At 42.4% G+C, this 18294-nt stretch overlaps 1 protein-coding gene across 1 annotated transcript in view; it reads right to left on the reverse strand.

Moving 5' to 3' along the window:
* The window catches only part of PDE8A (phosphodiesterase 8A), a 128696-nt gene that overhangs the window by 36851 nt on the left and 73551 nt on the right, over positions 1 to 18294 (reverse strand). The window contains exon 2 of the mRNA XM_009886122.1: positions 996 to 1052. Within this exon, the coding sequence (XP_009884424.1) occupies positions 996 to 1052 (57 nt within the window). The remainder of the gene's footprint in view (positions 1 to 995; positions 1053 to 18294) is intronic.

Consider the following 18294-nt stretch of genomic DNA (forward strand, 5'->3'; position numbering starts at 1 on the left):
GTCAGCAGATCTGAGCTGTATGATTGACTCTGGCCTAACGGGATGTTGTCTAACTTCTCCTTCCCTCATACCTGCCAGCTATATTATTGGGATAAATTGGGAGAATTTTAGAGTGGGCCATGACTGGACAAAAGCAATACAGTTATTAACAACAACGAAGGAGGCAGAAATGTTTGAGGAATGTTTTTGAGTTATATTTGGGGAACAGCTGGATGAGGCTGTCCGAAGATATGATGTTCGATGATAATACTGTCTGTTCTGACAATAGCTCAGGAAGATGTCGAACTGCAGTTCTTGAAGACAGACATTTTCAAATTATCAGGTCCAGATTACTTTCACGCTGGAGTTTTGTAATTACTGACTGAGGAACTCTTGGATTATTAATGGCTTAGCATGCCTTGGGATACAGGAGAATTTTCAGAGGAAGTTCAACGGAGTCCTGTATCTGCAAACCTCATACCTATCCCAGGCAAAGTAAGGGGACAACTGACATATGACCTTTCTTAATAAAGAGATAAATGAGGATGCATTAATGCCAGTCAACAATGAATAACAAAAGCCATACTCTGCCAAGCATACTTCAGATCTTTGTGATGATACTGAAAGTTTGGTTGATGCTGGTAGTAATGCTGGTGTAACAGACCTTGACAGGATATTTGGCTTAGTATCATTTTGATGAGATTTTGACTAAGACTTGACTACCAGTAAAATACAAAACAAGGGACACAGTACATTGATTACAAGCTAACTGATATCAGAAAGAACTACAGATAGCTATTTTTATGAGCTGAGAGATGTTTGGAGAAAAGAGTTAGGCAGGATTTTTAGGATATCACATAGAATGTCATGATAAAAATCTGTTAGATGCACATTATCACTTGACAAAAATGCTCTGCGAAGATCTCAAAATTACCCAAAAAATTCCAGTCATAAATTTTAAGCTAACTTCTGTGATGTTTCAGAAATTAAGACTTCAGTTTGAACTGTTGTATTACCTGAAGTTGATCTTGATGAAGTCTCATAGGGCCAAACTGCACATCCGTTACTGGTGCCTAGAAGAAATAAGAAGGAATCTTATTAATACATATACACCTAGGGAAGAAGAAAAATTAGCTCTGTTAGAGAAGACATTTCTTATTTACCACTGTCTCAGAGATATATTGCTATCATTATGAGGCTGCTTCTTCATGAGGGTCTTATTCTGCTTTTGTAAATTTATGTGCCAAGCGACATTAACACAGTTAGAAATCAACAAGCTATTATTCAAGTCAGTTTTTTTTATTGTCATGTTAAACATAAAGTAATGGAATAGTCATGAAAGTTTGGTAGAGAGATTGTTATTTTTCTCTATCTTCTGTATCACTCCAGCTGTTCTGCAAAACACAGAAGTGTTTTAAAGTCCAAAAAAGCATTAAATGTCCAGGAGAAAGGCAAAAATACGTAACTCCGCTCTTAGAGTTTCACATGTAACAGGTGCCCAAGAGTACTACAAAACCACACTAATTTCATTTCTCCAAGGGCGTTTTGCTGCATTCCCTCCTTCCCGCCCAGCCCCTCCAGGGAAGGTTTCAGAACTTGTACTTGACAAAGCCTGTATTCAGCATGTAAATTTGCTTTGAAAAACCCTGCAAAAATGCTGTCACACATGTCATGCTTCCTGCGTGCCAGCGATTCCCACATTAGATTGTGTTCAACAAACACAGGCAAACAGTTCAGCTTAGGATGCACGACCTGAGCTTCCTTCTCGTGTCTCCCTTCAAGCAACGGAGGTCAATGACCAGAAGGGCTGTCTATCACAACTGATTATCTTCGATACGATTAATCATTAATCATGCTTGAACATGAATGACTTCAATTGGTATGGGATGGACTTTCTAAAGCAGTTAAACACATACATACAGAGGGAGACTCTAACAGGATTGCACACGTTGGGTTCTTTGGGAATTCCCACGAGGCAAGTATCTGCACTTTCATGTGCTTAAATATTTTTTCACCTCTTGTCTCAGAAATGAAAGCTAAAAAATGGGAAACAGAGTCCAACTAATGGTCCTTAGAGTTACATAGACTCTTCAAAGGTAACTGGAATAAAAAAGCATAAGAAAATTATTTTTAGCAATGCAGTAAATGAAAGACATCTCTGGATTCATACATACAAAGAAAAGATCTGATAAGCACAAAGGTGGCATTTTTACACTCTTTTTCAAAGTAAAACCACACTTGAAGATCAGATTTACTGCTTTGCAGCCTAAAATTTTTCCAGTAAGTAATTTTAAAGAATCATCAGCACATCCCACAGAACAGTCTTTTAGAATTACATGCTCCACTCTTTCTATGACCGTACAGCTCCATTGCTCAACCCTCAGAGTTTCTCATATGTGATTTTATTTATTTATCAACTTGGGAATCATCACTGCAACACTCAATAAGCAAGAGCCAAGGAAAAGCGGCAACATAGGTGCTGCAAAAACAAGCCAAGCACCAGTGTTTGCCTGTGTTATTTAAGAGGGCCTCTAAAAGCTGATGTTAAAATGACATGGAGGGGTTTCAGATTTACTCTCAGTCATTCTGGCCAGATCAGCTTAGTTTAAATACTCTCCAGTCAATTTTTTCTAATTTTGAGACCAAAATCTCTCTTCGGTTGGAAAAATCAAGCTGCTTTATTCTCCCTTGTGGCCCATCGTCCAATTTATTCAAAATCTGCACTAGAAATAGCACATAGTTTTGCTGATGATGCACATAGCAGGAGGGAATCCAGCGTTTTGCACCAGTGTTACTGGTTTTGCAGCACTGACAGTAGTAACTACTTGTCCGGAATCGGGAAGATGAGCAGAAATGCCCGAAGGACACAGAGGGAGCATATCTATTGAGCAAGAGATGCCTTTCTACAGCCGCTTCTCTGACCATAACCACACATGAAATTAAATTTTGAAGCATTTATTTTGTACGCTCCAGCTGCCAGCATAAAGCAGCAGGTGTTTCCAGTTTCACCAAGGGATGGGCCTGAGCTGTGAGGTTCAGCCCCAGAGCTGAACTTCACTGGCGTTTGGGCGGATGTAAAACCCCATCTATCAGGTCAGCGTACCCTTGGTCCCAGTCCAAGGGGAATTTTAACATGAGATAAACCCAGTATTGCCAGTTACTGCTTTTCAGATGCTTCTTTCTTTTAAAAAGGTTGTGAATGAATATTCATCAAAGTATTTAAAGGACTGAGCCTGAAAAATACTTTTCTGCCAGAAACCTGTGGCCATTTCTACACTAAAAATACCTGTCCATCCACCATTTAAGCTTAAAGTTACAAGGACTGCCCAAATGAGATAAACTGTCTTGTTACACGTTAACTCACTGTCCCAAGTAGAAGGAAAACTCCGTTCTGCATCTCAGCTGGAAAATTTTGGTGAACTCCAGTTAATTCTTAATCCTGTTGAAATCTGCTCAAATAACTTGCTTAATCACTTCAACTTTTTGCGTGCTGCTGGTAGGAGTGAGAAGTAACATGCTGATTAAGTACTGTGTCAAAAATCAAGGCTTCACAAGGATTAGCAGCAACTCTCTACTATCGGTGAACTAAATGAGCTTCAAAAATACCTCTAAAGCTGCAAGCTTACAACCAAACCAAACCCAGCCAAAGCTCATATGTATAGTAACTGCACAAACACAACTTCTGCTGCTGCTTCTGTGAAGTTTCTGTCCTACTTGAAAAACAAACCCTCAAGTACCTTTTCAGATTGACAGACATGACTTATGCACATGACAGCCTTCCAGGCAGGCACAAACCTGTAAGAAAGTGTAGGAGAAGGCAGAGAGGTAGAACTAGTTGCAGGTTTCTGGAATCGATCGAGACAGCGCTGGGTCCCTTACCAAAGAGCCGCCAACGCAAACTTCATGAGTAAGTACAGCATATGTGACCGTGGCAAGACCTGAGCGTGGACACTTTGGGCACCATGGCTATGAATGCAAGTCTTTTGAAAATCCTTCCTTGGCCAAACAACCTCAGAGGCCAGCCTACAGCTTGGGACCAAAGCCAACAGATGGTAGGAAGGGGTCCTGCTGCAGATTTCTGACAGCACAGCCTGCTCTCATCGCAGCCCCAGACTTAAACCACCCCATGGGTGCTGGCTGGCGCCAGGGCTCATGGTCTCAAAGGCATCTAAATGCCAGAAGGGTTTGCAACGCTACCTAATTCTCAGGGGTTTGAAAATGCAAACCATTTTGGCTCCTCTGTGCTACTGCAAACTTCCACAACAGCAGCAGCTCAGTTCCGCAGGTCTGGGGAGCGGGAGATGGCTGTAATAGCAGGCTGCAGGGCAGCAACTGCTAGTTAGCTTTAATTGCAGACAGCAGCTCAGTTACTGCAGCAGCAAGTGTTTACAGCCTCTGCCTGGAGACACAGCCGATAATCAACTCCAGGCTACTCCAAATGCTTACACACGGCTACTGCAGCCATTTTACATTCTCTGACCCACTGAACTACTGCTGGTAGCACTTATTTTCCCCAAAATTTGCCTTTCGTATTTGAACACCGTATTTTCTGTCCCGTTGAACCAGGCCTGGCCTTGGCACAAAGTGAGATCTGCCCCAAGGCGACGGCATTAGCCACGCACATGATGGCTGTCAACGGGGAGGTCTTCTCCTGCCCGCTGTGCGCAGTCACCGCTCGCTGGAAGCGAGCTGCACCTTCTAGCAGCTCAGTTGCAAACATTGAAATTGCTGATAGAAATACTTCCATGTTTCCAATGTCCAGAGAAAAGTGAATGTTTGGTAAATAAAAACAACTGAAATAAGCTTTAAAAAGACAAACCCAAACAACTGTGACGGATGTGATTAAAGTACAACAAACTCAACGCTGACCTGATGTAACCTGGTAAAGTACTTCTCGCTATGAGTCATGCTTCATATTTTACCAGAACAGAACCTAGAGGAATGGTCTGTTCATGGTTGCTGGGTTGGGTTTTTTTTTCTTCCTACAGCTAGAAAAACTTTAAATGAACTTGCTCGATGAATAAATGTAGAAAGGAATAGAGTGGAAACAAAGCCAGCTTGATCCACATGCTCCCTATGGTGATAAACTGCCTGGCGGGCGTGTGGGACACATCAAAGCATCCCACAGGTCCCCTATTTGCTAGAGGTCTCATATCTTGGCTTTCTCCAAAATGCCTCTCTTACCATTACCAATTGCAGAGGAGAGCAAACCTCCTGAAAGGGCAGAGTCAGCCCCCAAAAAACCCTTTGACTATTAACTCCCATGCAATACTCCTGCTATGCAGGGGCAAAAACATTCCTTTGGGAGGCTGATTGTCTTAAGTCACTTTTTTTATGAAGCTTTTGTGGGATGTTTTAAAGCCCTGTGCAGCCAAAGGTAACCCTCGTCAGAGCGGGGACCGCAGGCTGCTGCAGCACTACCCTCTCGGGAGGAGGGCTGGCTGGGGAGCCGGGGGGGTCCTGGGGAGCAGGAGCGCTCGCCCCAAACCCTCCTCCGCAATCCACAACCGCCCCATCGCTTCCTTTCTGCCACAGATGGGGCCGCGCGGGTGACAGGAATGACTCTTTGTCTGGGCACGTAATGGCCATGCACAGTCCTGGCCTCCTGCTAGTATCCCTCCCAAAAGGGCAGCTGGAAGCATTTCTGCTCCTGCTGCTCCTCTCGCCTTTTCCAGGTTAGTTTGCGGGAGATGTGAGAGCTTATTTTTCCTGCAACTGACTTGAACAAAGAAGCGACAAAAACTTTTGCTGAATGGATTGCAGATGGAAACTGCTACTGTACGGCGGGCACCCGGGTTTAGAAAGCAGATAATGAGAAGAGAATTTCTGTTAGTAGTTTAACACTAAGTAACTGCCTCTTCAAATAAAGACTTCAACCTCAAGGCTCTGACTCATTATAATATATGAGACAGATAACTACAATGATTAGACATAAGACTTTATCACTGGTCCTAATGGACTACAGCCAGCAAAATTAATCATTTTACTCAGATCAATATTTTAACACGTCACAAAAATGTGTTTTATCCAATTTTAAAATATATACTTAAGTTTTCTACATACACTGTATACATGATATAAATCAGCACGAGTTGACTCACTAAGTAAGATTCGACAGTCTTAATCATCAAGATATGCTAAGAGCATTAGGACTGTTAACATAAACTGAATTTTGGTAATTCTAAGAAAAACAAAGGGATGAATTTTACAAAGGAAAAAAATATCCTTTTTTATTTACCTGCTGGTTTAGGCATAGATTTATCATCCCAGAAAATGAAAGCTCAAATGAATTCATAGATTTGTACCACACCTTGAACTTTAACTGATTCAGGATCTACTAATGGCAGAAATCTGAATTCTACATGATAATACCTGTTCTCAGAAACCTTAGCCAAATCCTCCTGGATGCTGAAAGCTAGGAAACAACCCAGTTGGTACAAACTGGCATGACAAAGTCCAGGATCCCGTCCACGCAGGTCACACCAGTGCGGTGCTTCTATCTGAAGAGAGAAGGGCTTTGTGACTCGGTGTGGCTAACATTTCTGGGCAAGAAAGCCACTATGGTCAGGATCAGTTATAGGTTTTCACTATTCACATTTTTCTTTGTTTATAACAACCCTTATTACTTTCTGAAAAATATGAATCCTAATCCAATCCATGGTCATTTACCTATTTCTTTCTCAGTGGAAATCTACCTAAGTAGAGAATTTAAGACTTAGCTTCCTACTTTCCATGCACTTTCTCCTAAACACTGAACATTATTGTTCACACCTTCCTTCCAGACCTTGACAGCACTATTTTGTTACAAACTTAACATTGGCGCAAGTTACATACAATGCTGGCTGAGCAGATCTTCCAAACACACACAACTGTTCAGGGCATAAAATGCATTCTATAGTCCACGGGCTGAATCCTGACCTGGTCAGCAATGGTGAAAATCCAGCATAATTCCACCAAACACAAAGAGAATACGCTGGATTTACTTCAGTGTAAATGAAGTGGGAGTCTGGCCCCATGCAGCTACTCCTTCGCTGTTTGGAGGCCACAACAGTTTGAATAAAGAACACGAGGGAACAAAGCGTCCAAGGTTTCTGCCTTTGCTCAACAGACTCAAGGACAAAGGCAAACCCGGCTCTCAGAGACCCTACGCCGTGTGCAGCCCGTTTATTCTTTGCTCAAATCCAACAACAAGAGTTCTGAAATTTACCCAAACTGCTGTTCAACCTAGATGAAACCTGTTAATTCCAGCCCTTGATATTTTTTTCCTATTTCTGTTCCATAAATGATGTAGACAAATGTCACAGACTCAGTAATTTACATAATGTAGCATTCTGAGTCAGTGCAATTTGCTTTGATAAAATCTAGCATTTACATTAATCTAAATCGGGTTCCCACTGATGCATCTCTATCAACAAAACAGTACAGATTTAGATCTGTATTTCAAGGTCTGAAGATCACCTGAGGTTCTGTTCCAGTATCTTTTCCCTTTTATCTATTTTCTGCTTTAAATTGATTCCTAGAAGAACTATCTGTAATGCTGCCATTACAACAGAGTGTGTAAGCGATGGGGTAACACACCCTCTGGTTTTTTAATCCATTTCTTAAGTTTCAGTACCCGTTGTGAACCAGTTTTACATGAATTACCTCTTGAGAGCCAAACTCTGGTGTCTGATTCACATCATTAGCAACACAGAATTTGGACAGCTTGCAGGTTTTGTGAGAAGAAAAGCTTTATCGAGCGTAACGAGCTGCCCGAGCTCTCGAGCCATGTGGCTGAGAGACCCACCCTCTTATTCCCCACTTCCCAACAACACCTTTACCGCTCCCAAAATCCAGCCCTTCTTCCATGGCTCGGTTCAGAGGTGGGTTTCGGGATAACCCCTGTCCCGAGGAAGCCAACCAGATGGTACCGACCCCCGGCTGGGACCGGGACTGCTCGTGGCCGTGCCAGCAGACAGCGCTGGCCTCTCCTGGCCCTCAGGGGGACCCTGCTGATTTTTGGCTACGTATTCAGCTTGCCACACATGCCAACTGTTATTATATATGTTTGTTTGTTTGTATTCTGGGCCTAATTCCCCACTGCATTTCTTCAGCGTTACTCCACTGCAATAAGTGAAGTTAAATTAGAACGAAACTGGAGTAATACTGTTGTGAAATGGGGCTGCCTTCTAGCACACTTTAGACACAACCAAGAACTCCCATTTTGTACCGTTTATAAATTCTCCCCTTATTCCTTATAGAAGACTTCAGTTATTGAGCTGCAAGCATGGCACTAGCAAAAGTGATTCGTTCCATTTTGTTGGGAATAACTAACGATGCTGTCCCAAAGTGACTTTCATTATTATCTGTAATGCGGTAAGGCCTGGGTGGCCTCTGGCCCAGACGAGTGCCCACTGTGGTAATGCTGTACAACGACAGGGCAAAAAGGCAGTCAGCAGTGCCTGCCATTGTTAAAGGTCAGAACATTTACACAGAACATGCTAACATTTCAGGGGTTTTTTTTTAGCTCTTGATCGGGTATTCAAGAGAGAAAATAAATGTCATTATCACTTAGTGTGCCTACAGCACTACTACACAGACCTCAAAACCTCTGGCGGGAGGACATGGCTGCTGTTCCCATTTCCACACTCAGAGGAATTCGGTCCCAGCATACCTCGTGCCGAGCCCCAGCATCCCTTGGCACGGTATCAGCTCCCACCACTGCCCATTCCACCGCCAGTGGCACGCACCAGTGATAGTGGGGCCACTTGATAATAGCCAGTATCTGGAAAACACCCACTGATGTCTGAAATTCAAAACGATAGTTTCTAAGAATTCAAACACAATGTACATTATGACTTGGTAACTGCAGTGTTACCGTCGGTTTCTAAGGTAAGCGGATACAACTCCAGCAAAGCGACGATGCAAATCTCCTACTATGTACCTCCACAAGAGTCCTCACTCTCAATGAACTGCACACCAAAAAAGGACGGAATAAGTCACAGAGTCAGAAAAAGAAAGCCATCTACTCATTAATCCACACTGACTTTTTCTGTCCAAAGAGAACAAAGTTGAATGGAAATCAGTTCTCACATCCTAAGTTGCTCAAATCCAGCAAGCTGTATTTGCTGCAGCATCTACCCAATTTAGAGATTCCTTATAGACTTGTATGCTATGCACAAGTACACCAGGCTTGACATTTCATCTATTTGCCTGTTTACAAAAGAAAAAATGTGAATCATATGCTCTGCAACAACCCTGGAGATGTGAATACCCTTAACACTGGTCTGCACCCCATGGTCATGATTTTGCCAAATGCTTTTATGACCAACCAGCACTGAATTTAAAATGCTTTAGGCCTTCACCGTCTTAAGATTTCAGATGGCTCACTGGGGTCTTCATTAAAGTCCCCACTTTTCGACTGGAAGTTTTTCAAGAAGTTCTCCACTCAGGCCACATGCACGCAGATCTTTGTCTGGAGGCCATGAGCTATCCCCATGTCGGATCCCTGGGCTGCTCACTAAACTACAGCCAAATATTTCTGTGTGGTGAGGGCATGCTGTAAAGCATTTGTAGTTATATCCTGCGCTAAGAGAAAAACAGCAGCTTAAATGATCTGGCTTGTACTTTAGAAGAATTTTTTAAACCCTATAATAATGGTTTTCTATACATAGGTTGCAGAAATGGATGCCTTTATCAATGCAAAAAAAAAAAAGTAGTATGCACATTTTCAGCTGTTCACAGTAAAATGTAGTTTTTAAATGTTTATCTTTTTGGAGAGTCCAGCTTAAGGGTAACAGGAATAGAATGTGCAATATGCAGAAACTGAATTGCTTCAAATGAAAAAAAGAGGTCATCTTTAAGGTATTAGCAACTAATCCCATGTTTTATTTGTTTTTGACAAAATTCAAGGGTCAGCTAGAATACCCCGCACTTCAGAGCGAATGTCCTCTCAAGTCAGGCATGCTTGGTATTCTGGGGTTACTCACAAATACGGGTTGTGATTGCCTTTGTGAGACATTACCTCGCGGGCAGCTGAACAGCGTGTATGTGTGGATATGACACCTCTCTGAGTTTCATCAGCTATTCCCTTGTACTTCAACAACTCTGAGACCGCTCTGTTTTCCCCTTTGCAACCAGGACAAGCCACAGCATCTCACAAAATGCTTTAAAGGCAGCCATGTAAAAACAGTGCATCCAGCAATTCCCAAAAGGTTGAGACCTATTTCCTCTCTCCTTTTCCCCTTACCTGACACAAGTCTGGCTACTGCACTGGATAGGAGAGCTATAACTGAGCTCTGGGGACCAGCTAATGCCGGCATCAATATAAAAGTTTCAGTGTGTCATCCTCTCTCATCTGTTGGCAGAAATAACCTCTACCCAGATGTAAAGGCTAGCCAAGAAGACAGAGAAAAAGCCGCTCTTTAAGTCTTGCAGGTCGTCAGCCAAGACACACTAGAAACCAGAGCATTGAACACGTTGGGGTTTGCATCACTCCAAACAAATAAATCCAGCCTCGGCTTTACCAACACCTTTGTCTAACTGAAAAGGAACTTCTCATTCGCCTACTGCTGCCTCAGGTGTATTAATTTTGCAGGCTGTCTGTAGCTGACTTTCCATCCCCCCACTTGAGCAGACGCTTTAGTACAAATACTACATTCTTCTGGCCCAGAGGGAAATTCTTGCTGCCTGCACTTTAACAGTTGAGCTGCACGGCACTCTGGGAGACTTAAATATGGCACAGTAGTTCTATTGTTTAATATTATTAAAAGTGCTTGCTCTCTTGTGATTCTGCAAGATCCTGGAGTGTAGCAATAGGCGCTAATCAGTTTAACATCTATCAGCAAGTTCTCTTCTTTCTGGTGGATACCACTTGCTAGTTTTACTTTAGAGATGATCACAGATGCAGCAGGATACAATAGCTCCCCACCACTATATGTTTTATTTTTTTCTTTATGCATGTGAATTTCAGTGGCAGTTTTCTCGAACCATCTGGATTTGAACAGTTAGCTGACTAAAAGGAAATACCAGTCTATCAGGAAGATTTCCAATTACCTTCTTCATGTCAAACAAACTTTTCATGCCTTGATCTACCAACACTGTAAACTTTTCATGCCTTGATCTATCAACACTGCCATCGCCACACACAAAGGCAGCAAGAAAGTACAGCACAAAAAAACAGCCAGCGGATCTGCTAGGCTTCCTAGAAGACCTCTCTTTTGTCTGAAGCCTTCCCTTTTTGAAGGAATAAACTTGCTTTTTCTATTTTCATTAATAACCTATTGCTTGCACTGACACAGTTGAGGCTTTACTGACCATAATACTTTTTTCTATCTGCTGCCATCCATTATTATAAAAGCATACATTTCCCAAGCAGTGTGCAATGGCCTGCAGCCAACTGCTGTCAGACCCCAGTTGGGCAGGTAGCAAGGTAAGACTACCCCTCCTGTCCAGCTGAGACCTGCACACGAGCTCCTGTGATTGCCACTTTATCTTACGCATCTCCAGCCTTCGCATATGTGGGCATCCTAGATGCATCAGTTGATGACAGTCCTCGAGACTGGATGAGGACAGTATGGAGTTACCTCCTCCTCCTCCTTCTTCCCCATTCTCCCAGCCATCTGCACACAGCTTACTCAGGTGTCTGTGAACCTACTGGACATCGCTGGCATGTGGTTTTCTGCCTGCTCCAAAAGGTGTGCTCTGCCCACCTTAAGTAAGCACAAAGTCATTTGTGCTCTCTGGTACCCTGCCTGGAACAGCAGAGATACAGGCTCTGAGATGCAATTTCACAGGCAGAATAAACGCTAAGTCAGTGGGACAGAGGCCAGTACAGTGAAAGGGAAGCATTCGATATGGATAATAAACATTTCAGTATTTTTGTTTGTTGAATACATGTTTCCCAGTGCAACTGGCTACTGATGTTTGAGAAAACCAAGAGAAGTTCTCAGCACTCAAACCTTTTCTATATAGAGAATTCTGTCTCTACTAAATGGAGGAAGACTTGAGACTGCAGGCATATTCAAGATGTCTTTTTAAAAAACACAAGGAAATTCACAGTAGTGCATCCTTTTTTTTCACTCTAAGATTTCGCATTAAGTTTGCTTGTTCACACCAATGACCAACCCAACAGGTTAACTCCAGGTTTTATCAAAAGGAGGAAAAGACAAATGGACTTCAGAGCGCTGGGGATCCCTTCTTGCTTTTGACCACTAGGAACTTTGCTGGCTGAGGGGATGAGTGACTGGTTTCCTCTAATACAGATGCTTCTTCATTTCTGAGGACCTACAGGGTAGTTTGAAACCTGACACTGGTTTTCTGCTTGAGTCTGGTTCAGTAACACACAGTGCTTCTGCCAGCCCACAGGGCTCGTTAAATATTACACGCTCGATAGATGGGATCACTTTTTTCCTTATGTACAGTAGAACCTTTTTACAGTTATGCCGATCCCCCTAAACTTTGCATGTCTTCAATAAAGTTATAATAAAGTTATATAATATAAAGTATATAATGAAGTTAATAAAATTATAACCAGAATTGCAATTAAGTAGAATTTGATGCAACAAAGCAACTTTTCATTCTAGTTCTCTTGTAAACAGAATTTCATTCTATCTGGATTTGTGGTAGGCACACTCCACATTATTTAACTTAACTGAAAAAAAATTGTTAAAAAAATTATCTTTGATACAAAGCAATCTCTGCCTACGAGTACCATTTCCTTTACGAAAGAACTGCTAGATATGCCAAAGACAACACTGCTGGTCTAAAATGAATTATTACGGAGCACAAATTTCTCTCTAGAAATGCACAAGTGACCAATGTGTTAGCACCTCCCAGTAAAGTTTCACAGGCCTAAAGCTGTGGCAACCGAGGTCTCGGCAGAGCAGTCTCCCACGAGGCACCTCCTTTTTAATAAACAAGCCCTCAGTAAGGAAGCCCATAAAGCACTCTGCCGCTGTAGTCATTAACCGGGAAACAAATTCAGCTGGGTATCAAATATCCACTTAAGATGAAATCCTGCCCACGGTGAAGTTCATTGACATTGGTACTGTCTAGATATACTCTTTCCAGCTAAAATGTTTGTATTTCTCAAATAAAGTACAAGGGCCATGATTATGCAGATAATAATCTATAGACGTTGAATAGTCTCATATAAATTATTTAACCTTGAGATTTCCAGTAGAGAGACATCATCTGGAGATACATGCATCAGATACTTTTACCAGTTATATGAGGGCAGTGAAACTTTCACAGAGAGTCTTGCTGCAGTTACAAAGTTTGAAGGAGAGATCTGTAACATGCAGGGATAAGAACACGGGGTAAGAAGAGAAGATGCAAAAACACTGAATAAATCTATAATGCAAACACGTGCATTCACCTAAACTGCATAGACAGATAACTGCTGTATCAGATCATGAACACTGCTGAGCACACAGCCAGCAGTGGATGAAAAACGCATTTGGTCAAGCAGATGTGGACTTTTCATGTGTTGTTCAGACAGTCATTTTAAAATGGTGCTTGCTGTCCTAAAACGTGGGTAGGATGTCAGGAAATGCTTTTTTCCGAAGCTTTATCAGTCTCCTCAAGTTACAAGTCCTCAGCCCCTGCATTGGGCCCATCTGAACCCCAGCACCATGTGCGATCCCCGGAATAAGCAGGTCCTCTGCTCCCCCAGCAAGGACGGCACAATGTGAGCAGGGCAAAACAGCTTCTCAAGGGTTGGGATCACCAGGTACCTGCCACCTTCTGCACGATTTTATAGACACCTAAATCTATCTGGCTCATCTGAGACGGTCTGATGTTGTAGCTGAGACTTGCACAACCATCCTACGACAGGAATCAGTGCTGGAGCCCATGAGGAGCCCGGGCTGTGCTGTCACAGGCCACAGGGCTCCATGCTGTGTCCTTCAGGCAGTGACACCCTCATTCCACTTGGTAACAACGATGAATTTGAGGAAGGAACTATATGAAAGAAAGAGGCTCCACTTTTAGTCATTCGATAATGAAATGGTGTCAGCCTATGCAAAAAAAAAACCAACCACCCAAACCTGATTAGTTGCAAGGAAAACTGGCATCCATCCAAAAATCAATCTCCCTTGAGATACAAACCTGACAAGATGGAAGTGTGTTTAATCTGTTTCACAACTATCCAGAATCTGTTCCCACCCTGAACATTTTTGCTTTCTCACTCTGCTAGTGTCTGTAAGAAAGGATGCAGTGGGCCTAGGCCTTCTGCTGCGAGCGCAAAAGCTTCATGCCAAAGAACAAACAAGAGAAAATAGACATTAAAGTCCTGTCTGGCGACACCATTAATAAGTTCACAGTCACCATTTCCTTCTTCCTCCCCTGCACCAAGTGTTTCTTCCCAGACAGTGATCCAGACTGCTGATAGCTCTGGCAGGGAGCTTTTACCAGAAATTTTAGCAGGAAATGTTAATTTGCAAGCCTCGGTGTCCTCCCTCGGGGAGGACAGACGCTGTATCGGCACCGCCAGACCACGGGGACTCAGAGCTCCTCAGACCTGCCTCCAACATGCAGAAGAGAAGCTCCTCTGTATCAGCAAAGCTGAGTAAAAAACCAGCTGTGCTCATTTGTTTTCTTTTGCCTTTCCCCCCGCAAGCAATGAAATACTAGAAGAAAGTCCAAAGCAAACAGAAAAATTCTATTAATGAAATATCCAATTTAGTGTAGTTTCGTGGCACAACTCTGAGCTCAGCCTGACTTCTAGGACACACAACCTGGCTAGAAAGTTGTAGGACTAGAATAAACCAAAACTACTGCTTTGTGTAAAAATTCTACTGCATTTCTATAAACCAGTTTAATGGTAAAGGTAGCCTGTGTGAAACAGTAAATATTACACATACATTACAAATTAGATATCGTGGATAAATAGTTTTGTAGGATAAAGTCTAACATCTCACGTAAGAGAAAGGAAAAGCTAGACTCACTTTATGAACTCTTCCAATAAAGCTACGGTAAAACTACAGGTCACTTGGAGAATTAAAAAAATAAAAATAAACCTATAAACTCATTGAAGAATGATGCAGATCGGACTCTTGAAAAGTTTTATTACTCAGATAGATCACCTGATTTCTTCTTCTTCCTCTATGAACTTTGAACGTAAGGCTGTAATTACTTAGTATAGATGCAGGAGAGAACAGTGTTCTTGATTAGGAAAGCTTTTATCAATCATGGGAAGTTTCATTTGACTTGTTTTATGTGTTTGCATGTTCCTTTGAGCCTGGACAAATGTTCTTACCACATTCATATTTGTGTGGTTAGCAGATTCTTCTGCATCTCTTTTGTCCTTATCCTCCAAAGACAAAACAAATGGTGTGCTGCTAAATGTTGAACTTTGCAATTTTAGTACTAGGTTGCGACAGGAATATATTTTGACTAACTGTACGAGCCACTAACACCTACAGTCTAGGCAGCTACTACCAAACACCAAAGTTCTACTTTTTTCTTCACTGCTTAATTTGAACCAATATGTCACACTCTGGATGACTTCAGAATATACTATGAGGTGCATAATTTAATCCAGTAATATTTTGTAATCTTATTTTGCTAAGAACATTCAATTCTATTCCAACAAAACAAACCTTCTGTGAAACAGCAGGAAAATATTAGAGATGGCATCAAACCACCACTCCATTAGCCATAAATTACTCACAGTATGTTCCCCACAAAACAGAGTAACAAAATTTGCAGGCCACAATACGAGGTTGTACCCAGAAATACTTTCCAGATGAAGCAAGCAAGATTTGCAGTGGTTTTGTGACACAATCGACAATTTCCTGCTATTGGAAGAGAGACCATCTAGTGCATTTGCTGCACGGATTCTGTCTCCCTGTAGACCTCCTTTTCTGAGTTCAGTGAGCAATGAAAACTAAAAAGGTCACTTGCACAAATGGAAGGTCCATCACGGCTCTCTGTCCTTCGTTCTCTGTGCAGCTGACCCTTAACCCTGAATAGCTGATCACCTATCAATTATTCTGGCAGCCAAACCTAACAAATACATTGCCTACCAAGCGTGTGTGATATTTCAGCCTCACGCCCCTTCTGTATTCTTAAATAATGCAGCCCTGCCATTGCTACCCATGTACTCTTTGGGAAGTAAAGCATAGCTTGTCTGAACCACAAACTAATACTACTTAAAGCATCTAAGACTGATTTTTTTTTTTTTTAAATAAGAGAAACATGTCTATGTTGGGAATAATATTACATATTACATTTCTACTTCAGACCAAGTTTTAAGACAGAGTTTTGCAGTGTTTACGACAACTTAATAGCTTCACTGATGATTTTGCTTTGCAATTTGCCTTTGTATTTTTAGCCCATTCTATTTTTTTTTTCACATCTGCATGACATATAGAATTACCAGGACTACCATTTGACTGCTTTGCTGTTTTTTCTAGAGTAAGAAGAATCTGTTGGCTCTGCCAGTCAAGAAAAAACACTTCTCCCCCAAAGTTCAACTTTGAGATTTCAGTTACAGCCTTTACAAGCAGCACTATGCAAATCAATGTTTCCCACGTAAGAAGCTTTTCACATAGTCTGCAGCAAGAAACACCTTCTGGTAAGTATAGATTTACTCTTTACAGTACATGATAGCATATTTTCTTCCTGAAACGTTCCATTATTTCCAGTACAATTCCAGTACATTCTTGTCATACAAGATTATTTTTATTTTCTTCTTAATCTAGTTATTACTGGTCCGCCACTGCAGTGCCTACCAGTTGTTTTCTCGACACTACTCTCCCAGTCTCATCTGGATCTCTCCCAGTTTCATCTGGTTGGAAAAACTGCGTCCCTTTGACTGCAAGCCACTGGCAATGGTGACAGCATTCATTTCCCTCTGTTCTGTCATCTAGCACAAGACTGAACGACTGGAACCTCAAGCCGATTATATCAGCACTCCAGGAGTCAGAGGCAAACATCTGGAATTTATTTGTTAGGAATAAAATGAATGACATCTTTTCAGGAGTTTTAGCTTGCACCTGTACTTGTAAATCTCCATGAGGGCAAGTTATGAATAAATTTAATCAGGAGCAGGATGCAGAAGGCTCTGATTTTGAGCCCTGTGGCTCAGCCCCTGTCAAGGGCCCCAGGAAGAAGGTCGGTACTGAGATGCCCTGGAGGCACAATTTGTTCAGAGCTCTCCTCTTCCACCAGAGGATAAGGAATACACTATATTAGGCCTCCTGGGCCCACCGTGCTTTCAGTGCACGCGTCCAGCCAGCTCTGCAGAGCAGGTTGGGTGGCAGAGCACACTCCCTTGGTCCTCTCTCCCCGATGATGGAGCGCTCTACCCAGCCGTACAGTCCACACAGACAGCGGGGAGTTTTGTCCAGCTTTGCCAAGGGGGAAGTGTAGCCCTGAAGGTTATTTTTGTTGTCTGTAACACCACGAGTGGTTCAGACTTCACCAGAAGCTGCAAAGGAGAATGTAAAAGAGGACAAGAGGATTTTAAGAGGACAGTACTGCAAACAGAGTAGTGATGGGGGGGGCAGAGGTCAAAGGAATCAAACAGCACGGCTGTTATCTGATGGCAGGGCACAAAGGCACAGGATGAACCTCTGAAAATATGTAGAGGAGGGAACAGGGAATACACAGAGAGGAAGAAGGGCAGGGTAGAAACAAAGAGAGAGAAGCCCCTGCCAATTGTTTGGATGAAGTGTTACCTTTGCCTAGGCACTGAACTCATTGTCTGCAGCGGTCTCCTTTCCTGCTTCTTTCCTGAGCCTCCCTCAGCACAGACAGTGCTTGTTCCAAATCGGAAGGTGACTGATGTGGGCCCTGTGCTATGGGCAGGTCTACACCACAGACTAGATCAACTTCTTCATTTTCACTGGGGCAGAATGCAAGGCTTTCACTGCAAGGGTTTAACTGTCTGAAGCACAAGTTGACCACTTCTTATCAAACTCAGCAGCCTGTCTCGGAGAATGTTCATACTTAGGGATTGGTATGATCTTAATGAGACAATCCTGTTGCAAATGCAACCAAAGAGAAGAAGAGAAGCAAAGCAAATTCACATGGGTACCCATGGCTGGGTACCGCATCCACTTCATTTCTCTATGTACTGACTATGGGCCCCATTAGGGATGCAGGATGCTGAGAGAACAGGAACTCTGCACTGGGGCAGAATCCGTTATATTCCTTTCTGATCATAAAGGAAGATACTCTGAGGGAAACAGCATTTTTGTTTCTGCACAGACCCAAACACGAAGGGGTCAGAAAAGACAAAGAGAACTCAGCATTTCAATGAGGTGACAGCCCACATGCTTCACACTCAGTACTTCACACGCTCAGACTATTTCCAGTCACTGAAAACAC

The sequence above is a fragment of the Charadrius vociferus genome, unplaced genomic scaffold, assembly GCF_000708025.1.
Source record: "Charadrius vociferus isolate BGI_N301 unplaced genomic scaffold, ASM70802v2 scaffold365, whole genome shotgun sequence".
In the NCBI taxonomy this organism is placed as follows: Eukaryota; Metazoa; Chordata; class Aves; order Charadriiformes; family Charadriidae; genus Charadrius; species Charadrius vociferus.